This window comes from Acomys minous (assembly GCF_964271855.1).
Source record: "Acomys minous genome assembly, chromosome: 5".
NCBI lineage: Eukaryota > Metazoa > Chordata > Mammalia > Rodentia > Muridae > Acomys > Acomys minous.
The window spans coordinates 102,942,620-102,954,300 of record NC_140494.1 but is presented as its reverse complement, the minus strand read 5'-3'; the positions used below and the strand labels follow the sequence as shown (position 1 = coordinate 102,954,300).

Genomic DNA, 11,681 nt, shown 5'->3' with positions numbered 1-11,681 from the left:
CCAAACCTGATGACCTGACTTCAATCCTTGGAATCCACATGACAGAAGGAGAGAACCAGCCCCTGCAAGCTGGCATGGTGTAGGTCCCTACTCCCAAACAAATAAATGTTACATTTTTATCTTAGCTTTTTATTTATGTATTTACTTTACTTATACAAGGGCTCTATCTGAATGTACACCTGCAGGCCAGAAGAGGCCATCAGATCACATTACAGATGGTTATGAGCCACCATGTGGTTACTGGGAATTGAACTCGGACCTCTGGAAGAGCAGACAGTACTCTTAACCACTGAGCCATCTCTCCAGCCCCAAAGTCAATTAAAAAATTGTTTATTATTATTATTATTATTTATTTTATTTTATTTTTGGTTTTTTGAAACAGGGTTTCTCTGTATAGCCTTTGCTGTCCTAGACTTGCTTTGTAGACCAGGCTGGCCTCGAACTCACTGTGATGCACCTGCCTCTGCCTCCTGAGTGCTGGCATTAAAGGCATGCACCACCACGCTCAGTCCTAAAAATTTTTTTAACTTAAAAAAAATAATAAAATAAATGTTCATTGTCAACAAACCGGGAAACAGAGGAAGAGAAGTAGAGAGAGGGGAAAACCTATTACCTTTTATTTTGCCTCTTATTGTCTGTCTGTCTTGTTTGTCTTTGCTTTTTAAAGATATGGTCTCACATGGTGGCTAACCCAGGATACCCTGTGTATAACCCACTATGTAGCCCAGGCTGGCCTCAAGTTCATAACAGTCCTCCTGCATCTGTCCCCAAGTGTTAGGATTATAGGCCTGTGCCACCCCCGATCACCCCCCTCCACTCCCCACTCCCCACCCCTGGCCTCTAGTGCCTTCTAAAAGTTGCTTGTGTTGCTTTTTCCATACATTTCCACACTTGTGATTATACCATACAGTCTCCTTTTTTTTTTTTAACCAATTAAAATGTTTTATTTCTTACAGTTATTTTTAAAACATGCTTTCATGTCTTTTTTTAATTAAAAGTTTTCAGATCTTGCCGTGTTCTAAATTAGATCTTCCAGCCATAGATTCTAAACACACTTTCTCAAGTATAGCAAAAGCGTATTCCCAAGGCAGTGTGTGCAAGCTGTGAGCCTCGTGGGAGCTGGGGCTGAGAAGAGGGAACGACGCGTGGCTACTGAGAGCCTCTCTAGGGAGCGCTTGGGTAGCAGCCCCTGGAGCCTCCCTGGATACTGAAATCTGTTCAACCCAGCCTCGGAGGTCCTGGCTGCTGGGACTGCTGCCCTGGAGCAGGTCTGTGTCCCCACCCTGAGTCCGGCTCAGGGACTTCCATAGCTGCATTCTGCCAGCAGGATGACTGGAGTTGAGTTTCCCATCTTTGGTTTTTTTTGAGACAAGGTTTCCCTGTGTGGCCTTGGCTGTCTGGACTCACTTTGTAGAACAGGCTGTCCTGGAACTCACAGAGATCCGCCTGCCTCTGCCTCTCTAAGTGCTGGGATTAAAGGCTTGCGACACCACACCTAGCTGGGTTTTTGTTGTTGTTGTTGTTGTTTTGGTTTGATTTGGTTTGGTTTTGGTTTCTTAGATCAGTATATTAAAGGAAGATGCAAGGTTGAGGAGAAGTGGGCCCAAGCCACAGACTGGGCGACAGGTCAGAAGGACAGGATGATGATATCATATTGCCTGCAGCTCTCCCAGAGACTTGCTAGGCCGAAGAGTTCCAGCCTCCTCATTTTCATTTTCTTTCTTTTTTTTTTTTTTTTCTTTTCTTTCTTTCTTTTCTTTTCTTTTGGCTTTCGAGACAGGGTTTCTCTGGCGTAGCCTTGGCTGTCCTAGACTCCTTTTGTAGGTGAGGCTGGCATCTAACTCACAGCCATCCACCTGCCTCTGCCTCCCTGAGTGCTGGGATTAAAGGTGTGTGCCACCATGCCTGGCTCAGCCACCTCATTTTCAAAGAAGAGATGTGAAGGGAGAGGTTATGAGGAAGGACTCAGAGGGGAGAGTTTTCCCCAGAGAATCTACTTGCCCTTCATAGCTCACCTGTGCAGGCCTAGCAGTGGACCTACTCCCCAGGGAAGAAGTACAGGAAGAGACCTGCCTTTTGCATCCTCTCTCCTGCATCCGCCCTGTGCTTGGTGGTGCGCACACGCTTTCTCTCGTAGCCCTTATCATAGTCCTACGTGCTAGGCAAGTTGTTTCATTCCATGTGGAAGGACTGAGGCTCAGAGGGAAAGGGAATTCCTAAGGATACAGTACATATGTGATAAAGCCAGTATCCTACCTACCCTTGGCCTGACTCTAAGGCATGTGACCCATATGTTCAATTCTTTGTGTTTGGGGCACTGGACCCTTACCTCCAATTCTCTCTCTCTCTCTCTCTCTCTCTCTCTCTCTCTCTCTCTCTGGTTTTTTTTTTTTTTTTTTTTTTGAGACAGGGTTTCTCTGTGTAGCCTTGACTATCTTGTACTTGCTTTGTAGACCAGGCTGGCCTTGTACTCACAGTGATCTGCCTGCCTCTGCCTCCCAAGTGCTGGGATTAAAGACGTGGGCCACCACTGCCTGGCTCTCTCACCTCCAATTCTTGAACCTGTTTCTGTCTCCTGACCACGCCCTACCCACTTTTCCCTGTAGAACCCTAAACCCAGCTCAGAAGAGATTTCCATGATTGCAGAGCAGTTGTCCATGGAGAAGGAGGTGGTGAGGGTCTGGTTCTGCAATCGGCGACAAAAGGAGAAGCGAATCAACTGCCCTGTGGCCACCCCCATCAAGCCGCCCATGTACAACTCCCGGCTGGTAAGTAGCTTGGAGCCAGGCATTTGGGGGACATGTGCCTGGAGGCCAGGAGTCTTCCGTCTTAGAGAGTGGTAGTTAGTGGGTAAGGGAGATTCTGTACATGAATAAACAAATGAATATAGCATATAAATATGCATAATATAGAGAAGATTAAAGATGAGTGGAAGGGAGGCTGTTGGGATGGTATAGCCAGTAAAGATGCTTGCTGCATAATTTTCATCCTTGGGAGACCCCCATGGCGGGAGGAGAGAACCAGTTCGCAAAAGTGGTCCCCTTTCTTCACATTCATATAACCACACATGTGTGTAAAATAAATAGAAAAATAATACAGCTTTTTTGTTTTCCAAGACAGGGTTTCTTGCCAGGCGTGGTGGTTCACGCCTTTAATCCCAGCACTCAGGAGGCAGAGGCAGGAGGATCCCTGTGAGTTCAAAGCCAGCCTGGTCTACAAAGGGAGTCCAGGACAACCAAGGCTAACACAGAGAGACCCTGTCTCAAAAAACAACAACAACAACAACAAAAAAAAACAAAAAAAAAAAACAACAGGGTTTCTCTGTGTAGCCTTGGCTGTCCTGGACTTACTATATAGACCAGGCTGGCCTCGAACTCACAGCAATCTGCCTGAATGCCTCCCTGAGTGCTGGGATTAAAGGTGTGTGCCATCAGGCCCGGCTCGTAATACAATTTTTAAGAGCATACATAAAGGTGCACAAAGTGGTTGGGGGTGTTTGTGCCTTTCGAACAGGAAGATTAGAGATGGCCTGTCTGCTTAGGTGGTGTTTGGATGAGCTAGCTAAACTCTGTAAAGGGGTGAAATATGTGTACATCTAGGGGGAAGAATATTCAAGGTGGAGGCGGCAGCAGGGAAATCTATGCAAAGGGGGCAAAAGGCAGGTGAAGTCAGAAAAATCTCAGGGCGTAGACTCCCCAGGGTCTTGGAGTTCAATGACTGGAATAGGAAGCTGTTGGAGAAGCCTAGATGTATAAGTCTGAGCTGATTGACATGGGCATGGGTAGCTGGGCGGAGAATAACGTGGGAGGCAAGAGACCATCCTGGAGAGACAGCCATCGGGCTGAGAGTAGAGGAGGCGTGGAGGGTGGTAGCCATGGTGATGAGAGTGAACTGGCTGGATCGTTTATATTCAGCTGCGAAACCAATAAGCTGTGTTACTGGCTCAGATTCGGAAGGTAGAGCCGCAGGTTGGGAAGCACTGCCGTGATCTTTTCAGGTCAGCTTCCTTCGTTTGGCTTATGGTACAGGGCTTCACGTAGCCGAGGCCAGCCTTGAGCTCACTATGTAGCTGAGGATGACCTCTATCTCCTGGATGCTGGGATTATAGGTATGCACCACAACACCTGGTTCTTCTCCTGCTGTGTGTGGAACCCAGGGCTGCCTGCATGCTAGGCAAGCACCCTACCAACTGAGCTACCTGTCTACTGGAATTAAAGGCATACCCCACTGTGCATGTTGTTGGCACTGCCCTTGAAAAAAACTGTTGAGCTGGACATGGTGGCACATGCCTTTAATCCCAGCATTTGGGAGGTGGAGGCAGTCTGATCTCCATGAGTTCAAGACCAGCTTGGTGTATGTAGTGAGTCCCAAGATAGCCAGGACTACCTAGAGTGTACCTGTCTCCAAATAATAATAAGGATGATGATGATGATAAAAATTGTTGAAGACAAAAAAATTTTTTTTTAAATGTTGAAGACAGATGGGCAGTGGTAGTGCATGCTTTTAATCCCAGCACTTGGGAGGCAGAGGCAGGTGGATCTCTAAGTTCGAGGCCAGCCTGGTCTACAGAGCAAGTTCTAGGACAACCAGAGCTGTTAAACAGAGAAACCCTGTTTTTAAAAAAAAAAAAAATGTTGAAGACTAGCCAGATGTAGTGACATATGCTTTTAATCACAGCACTTGGGAGACAGAGACAGTCATATTGCTGTGAGTTCGAGGCCAGTCAGGTCTACAAAGTGAGTCTAGGACAGCCAAGGCTGTTATAAAAAAACAAAAAACAAAACCCTGTCTGGGGGGTGTGGGGTTGTTGAAGACTAGCCAGGTATGGTGGTGCATGCCTGTAATCCTAGCATTCAAGGAGGCAGAGGCAGGCAGTTCTCTGTGAGTTCAAGGCCAGCCTGGTCTACAAAGTGAGTCCAGGACAGCCAAGGCTACATAGAGAAACCCTATCTTGAAAATAAATAAATAAATAAATAAATAAATAAATAAAAACCAAAAATTGTTGAAGACTGAATGAAGAGTAGGCTTGAGAGACAAGGACAGTTGAGAATTTGATATTAGGTTAGATGTGTTTACTAGGCACCCAAGAGGCAGTGCCTAGTTAGGCTTAAGTTCCACGGAAATGCCAAGGCTGAGAATAACCTGAGGTTCTAGGGAGGCACAGAGGTTAGGGAATTAGAAAGTGCCTGCTCCATGCAGAACCAGACGGACCCGGTTAGTGGTCCTCCATCTTTGGGAACAGTGGTGGTAGAAGGGCAGGGGGAGCTGGAGAGAATGATGTCCTCCTGTCTTCCAGTTTTCCCAGGTGGCTGCAGGCTGGGCAAGACATAGCAGTCGCATAGAAAATACTGCATGGTTCATTCCCCCCACCCCCACCCCTCCTCCGAGGATCCATGAACCAGCTCTATGCTGGTCTTCCGTGCCAAGTGCTAGAGATTAAAAGATAAATACCATTTATTCCCAGTCCCAAGAGGACCTCACTGTCTAACAGAGGACATGCACACACGTAAACAAGAGGCGAACAACAGGACCGTGTCTCTAAGCGACTCCAGTTAGGAATAGCAGCTCACATACCTCGGGGAGGTCATTAGCGCTGAGCTGAGCCTGCAAGAGGCAGCTTTGTGTAAGGTGGAGCTGTCTCCTCTGAGAGACCTGAGAACAGTGAGTGTGTGTGTGTGGGAGGGGGCGGGGAGTGTCGGGGGGAATGACTGTATAGAAACACAGGCAGGTCCGTGGAGAAGAATGTCGGAAAAGTGAGGCTAAACTGCTCGCAGGGCAGGTGATGGAGCCTCGTGTCTCCAGATAAACAAGGCCTAGGGGTGGAGTTTGGTTGGGAGAGTTCTTGCCTAATGTGTGAGGTCCAGGCCCTGGGTTCCATCTTCAGCACCACCCTGTGATCTCAGCTGCGGTCAGCAGATGATCCCCCCCCCTCTGTTACTTAGCAAATGCAGGACTGACTTGAGCTAGGTGAGGCCCTATCTCAAAAGCAAACAAAAACAAAAGGCCTCGGTTAGTAAGCTGAAAGCTGGCTCCGGGCAGGGAGACTGATGGAAGGGGAACCCCTGGGATGACTCAAGGTGTTCTGGCTGGTTGGGTGGACGGTAGCAGTGTGTGTGGACCAAGCAAACAGGACCGGCTGGTTTTTTGGAGTCGGGGGAAAAGTAGCGCGCCAGTTCTTTGCATCATCATGATATAGGCCTGCAGGTCACTTAAGCAGAGCTGTCCCTAGAGCCTTGGAGTGATGGCTACAGAGGTCAGGAGAGAAGCTGGGATGGGGTGGGGGAGGGGGGCGCGTTGTGTCACAAGCATACTGGTGGAGGTTTAAAGTCCTGTGAGAGGAGGAGCTCCGTTATGGAATTTGTATGAAGAAAGAGAAAGGTCCGTTTCCAACTCCTGGTGACATCAGCCATTTGAAAGCAAGAGGATCAAGGGAAGAAACAGAGAAGGAAGAGCCTGAGACGGCAAGAAATGAAACCAAGTGTTTGTTAGAAATCAAACAGGGCATGTGTCCCACAGGTGCATTATGGGAATGCGAGCTAAAGACGTTAAAGTCAGCATGGCAGCCAGAAGTGGGGGAGCTCATGATTTGCTTGAAGAACACTATAAATTAGCAAGAGTGGTTCAGCAGGCAGAAGGAGCAGCCTGTGAGAAGGTGTGCTGTTAAAGAACCCCAGGCTGGGGCTGGTGAGACAGCTCAGCAGATAACAGCACTGGCTGTCTCCCAGAGGGATTCGGGCTCGATTTCCAGCACCACATGACAGCTTACCACACTGTGTGTCCAGGGTATTCTGTGCTGTCTTCTGGCCTCTGCAGGCACCAGGCATGGCCATGGTGCACAGACTTGCATGCTCACAAAATACCCATACACATAAAACAAAACTAAGTAAATCTTTTTTTCAAAAGAAAGAAAGAAGCCGGGCGGTGGTGGTGCACGCCTTTATCCCAGCATCCGGGAGGCAGAGGCAGGCAGATCTCTTTGAGTTCAAGGCCAGCCTGGTCAATAAAGGGAGTCCAAGACAGCCAAGGCTACACAGAGAACCCCTGTCTCTAAAAACAAAAAACAAAAACAAAAACAAAACAAAAACAAAGAAAAGAAAAGGAAAAAAAAAAAGAAAGATTAATCCCAGCATTCAGGAGGCAGAGGCAGGTGGATCGCTATGAGTTGCAGGCTAGCCTGGTCTACAGAGCGAGCCCAGGACAGCCAAGGCTAACACAGAGAGACCCTGTCTCTAAAAACAAAACAAAACAAAACAAAAAAGAAAAGAAAAAAAGAAAGATTAATCCCAGCACTCGGGAGGCAGAGGCAAGTGGATTGCTATGAATTCCAAGCCAGCCTGGTCTACAGAGCGAGTCCAGGACAGCCAAGGCTAAGACAGAGAAACTCTGCCTCGAAAAACCAAAATGAATAAATAAATAAAAGAAGGGAAGAAAGAAATAATTTAAGGATGGCAATGGCCACATCGAAGACAGAATTCTACACCAGATATTTCAAGAGACGAGGATGGCGTGTCTTCTGCTCCTGTCTTCTTTTCCTCAGGTCTTTGTTTGTGTGTTTGTTTTGTTTTTTTGAGACAGGATTTCTCTTATAGTCTCTGACTGTCCTGGACTCCCTTTGTAGACCAGGCTGGCCTCAAACTCATAGAGATCCGCCTGCCTCTGCCTCCCAGTGTGGGGATTAAATGTGTGCGCAACCATGACCAGCTTTTCCTCAGGTCTTGATGGAATAAAAACCGGTGTCTTTTGTCAGGATAGTTAAGTTAGAAAAAAATAAATGAATAAGGGCTGGAGGATGGCTCAGTAGTGAAGAGCTCATACTGCTCTTACAGAGGACCTGAGTTCCGTTTCCAACACCCACTTCTGCTCACATCTGCCAGCTGCAGGGGATCCAGTGTCATCTTCTGGCCCCTATGGGCACTGCAGTCACATGTGCCTTACCTCCCCTTCCCCCCACTGCACACATACGCATAATTTAAAAAATATTTTTTCAAGACACGTTTCTCTGTGTAGTCCTGGCTGTCCTGGAACTCATTCTTTAGACCAGGCTGGCCTTGAAGTAAGATTCATCTGCCTCTACCTCCCAAGTGCTGGGATTAAAGGCATGTGTCACCATGCCCAGCTAAAAAATAAATCTTAAACAAAACAAGACAAAACAAAAATTTAAAGGGGGTTGGAAGATATATATAGCTCTTAATGGTATAGCACTGGCTTAGTATGCATAAGAACATGGGCTCAATTCCCAGCAACACACACACACACACACACACACACACACACACACACACCATGATTGCACAAATCACATTGGCACCATTTTGCTACCATGTGTAAAAAAAAATGTTTAAAGTAAGGAACTATATGTGTATGTTTAAATAGCATGTCTTTAGCTGGAAAGGGAAGGAGCTAATGACAAGGAGTGCATACATTATTATTTATTTGAAAACAACAAATGTCTTGGGTGTGGCATCCAGGAGGGTAGGAGAAGAGGTGATCGATGGCGTCTCTCACCACCCTGCCACTCCTCCCAAACTGCCCCACCCCTGCCTCTCTACCCCTTGGCCCCGCCCACTGAGGAGGCTCTTTGTGAAAGGTTAAGTGGAAGCATCGAGAAGGATTGCTGATTAATTAGGAAATGAGAACAAGCCACATCGTGTTGGAGGGGCTGTTCCAGAGGAGGGGAGGAGCATCGCAGATGGCCGGCCCCTAAGCAGAGCCTCTGTATCAGTATCCTATGTAAGCCTGGTCAGAGCTTCCTTGTCAACATGAGGAAAGTAAAAGGAGTAAAAACAAATAAGCAGATCTCAGCTCAAAAGTGGAGCTGAAAAAGCACCTGGAGTTCAGAGGCAGTCCGTAGCCCTTCCCTCAGGAGCGAGAGAACTGACATTTAACAAGCTGGCGCTGTCTGCCAGCCACAGGCTTGGAAGCTTTACGGATGGACGTTATCTCATTAAATCTTAATTAAAAGAAATGTCAGGGAGGAGCTGCTGCTGTTTCACAGATGAGAAAACCAAGCCTTGCTGGGTTGATAACTTAGTCATAGTCATGCAGAGGGTGGACAGCAGGGCCAGGTCTCACACCCATGTCTGTCCACTCATTACTATTTCTTATTCTAGGCTGTTTTAGGATAATCATAGTGAGGGGTAGGATCCTGAACTGGGAGGTTAAACTTTAGCACTTGCACATGTGTGTGCGTATGTGTGTCTTCTTCAATTGCTTTTTTTTTTTTTTTTTTGATTTTTCAAAACAGGATTTCTCTGTGTAACAGCTCTAGGTGTCCTGGAACTCACTCTGTAGACTAGGCTGGCCTCGAACGCACAGAGATCTGCCTGCCTCTGCCTCCCAATTGCTGGGATTAAAGGCGTGTGCCACCACCGACCGGCTTCATCTTCCTTTTTGAGATAGGGTCTTTCACTGAACCTGAAGCTCCCTGGCTTGGCTACAAGGGTTGACTGGCGAGCTCCAGGGATCTTCTTGTCTTTGCCTTCCCAGCACGGGATTACAGGCTGCGACTGCTGCACCTAGCTTTTACATAGGAGATTTGAACTCAGGTCCTCATTCTTGAGAGGCAAACACTTTACTGACTGAGCCAAGCTGTCTCCCTAGCTTCTGAATGGTTTCTTCTGGTATCTTAAGTCTCTGCTTGCCTCCTTTTTGGGGGAGATGGGCAGACTGACAGGGTCTTGCTATATAGCCCTAGCTGACTCAAAACTCACAGCAGTCCCCCCACCCCAATTTCCCAAATGCTGAGATTTCAGACATCAAAAGAGGAAATGGAACAGGCAGCCAACAGCATCTTCCAGAGCAAGGGCCTCAAAGACTTGCTCCTCTGCCCAGCAGGACAAGCCTTCAGCTTGGCAGTACCAGGGGCCCCAACAGGAGGGGGAGTGGTCTCTGTGAGTGCCAGGGCCTGTAAGTAGCCCTCAGGTCTCCCTAATGAAGAACAAGGTAAAAACTATGGAGTAGGAGGTCATCCAGGAAGGCGAGCTGCTCTCTGCAGCCCTTAGCCCAGTGTTCTGAGAGAAGAGAGAAGATGGAACACGGACATTTACAACCCTCTCTTGCCTTTCAGGTCTCTCCATCAGGGTCTCTGGGCCCCCTCTCCGTCCCTCCAGTCCACAGCACCATGCCTGGAACAGGTGAGTTTCAAATGAGGTTTCTAGACACCACTAAAGTTAATCTGAGTAAGGCATTAAAACTGAAAGGGCCATGCTGGACGTGGTGGCGCACGCCTTTAATCGCAGAGGCAGGCGATCTCTGTGAGTTCGAGGCTAGCCTGGTCTACAAAGTGAGTATAGGACAGCCAAGGCTACACAGAGAAACCCTGTCTCAAACAAAACAAAACAAAAAACCTGAAAGGGCCAGGGAGTGGTGGCACATACCTTTAATCCCAGTGCTTAGAAGACAGAGGCAGGTGTTCCAGGCCAGCCTGGTCCATAGAGTGAGGTCCAGGACAACCAGAGCTACCTAGAGAAACCCTGTCTCAAACAAAACAGCAACAAAAACCTGAAAGGCACGCAACCCAAGTCAGCATTCCTTTAGTGTGCCTCAAAAGGCACTAAAAATCAGTGTTGGGAAGAAAAGGGAACTGCTGGTGAAGCAAAGTTTAAGCAAACAGGTGTTTGCTTTTGTTTTCATGGCAGCCTGGCTCAGCACTCAGGGTGTATCACATGATGTGTTCCAACAGCTCTACGGAAAGCCAAGAGGGAGCTGGGTTCCCAGGGTTCTATTTCCCCAAAAGTACCTGTAGTGTTTCTAGGAGCTAAATACATTGGCCTTATGTACAGCTGCTCTCTAGACGCCCTAGCAGCTCCCTCAAATGCTGATGTGAAGCTCAGTATGTCTTGTTTTTTTTTAATTTGTTTGTTTAATCTTAGTTTGAAAAGTAATGCATATGGCGCTCTATCCATGAAACACACATTGGGGTTCCAAACACGAGGAATATCTATTTAGTCCAAAGCCACCATGTATAGAGGATGAGGATGAGTTTTGGGGTGGGCCAGGGCAGGCTTGGGCCCCCCCACCAAGGGGACCACGTGTGGTTTTTCTCCCTTGTGGAGTCAGAATTGGAGATCCGGACAGTATCTCTGCTCTCAGGTCTGCTTTCTCCCCGTGCTGCTCCTTTTCCTAAGCTTCATATTCTTTTCCCTTCCCGCCCAGGGTGTGTCCCAAAGTAGGATGGTTTTGGCATCTGTCCTCCATGCATTTGGCAAGTCTTGGACTGCCAGAACCAGCCCCACTGCTCTGAGGGCCTGGGCTGCAGGCAACACTTGCAGTGAGAGCCCCCACCAAGGATGGGCTGCCGGGTGGGCCTTGCGGTTGACATGGTGGGAGATGGGCAGATGGGTTGGGGGGAGGGGTAGAGCGACCTCAGGAAATTAGGTGTTGGAAGGGCCATGTCACGCAGGTCCCCAGACCCAGCAGCATTATTTTGGCTTTGTTTTTTGTCTCCCTTTGTCCTTAGTAACGTCATCCTGTTCCCCTGGGAACAACAGCAGGCCTTCGTCTCCTGGCTCAGGACTCCATGCCAGCAGCCCCACAGCATCTCAAAATAACTCCAAAGCGGCAATGAACTCCTCCTCTGGCTTTAACTCCTCAGGGTAAGTGGAGGGCAGTGAGGAAGGCATCTGGCAGGCTCGGGGACACGTGAGGAGCCGGGGCAGTGCCATAGGAAATGGAAAATGGGT

General features: G+C 48.0%; 1 protein-coding gene across 3 annotated transcripts in view; it reads left to right on the top strand.

Moving 5' to 3' along the window:
• The window catches only part of POU2F3 (POU class 2 homeobox 3), an 88,301-nt gene that overhangs the window by 73,420 nt on the left and 3,200 nt on the right, over window positions 1-11,681 (top strand). For all 3 annotated transcript variants that reach the window (XM_084783612.1, XM_084783613.1, XM_084783614.1), the window contains 3 exons: window positions 2,607-2,768; window positions 10,067-10,133; window positions 11,459-11,594. In XM_084783612.1, the coding sequence (XP_084639738.1) occupies window positions 2,607-2,768; window positions 10,067-10,133; window positions 11,459-11,594 (365 nt within the window). The remainder of the gene's footprint in view (window positions 1-2,606; window positions 2,769-10,066; window positions 10,134-11,458; window positions 11,595-11,681) is intronic.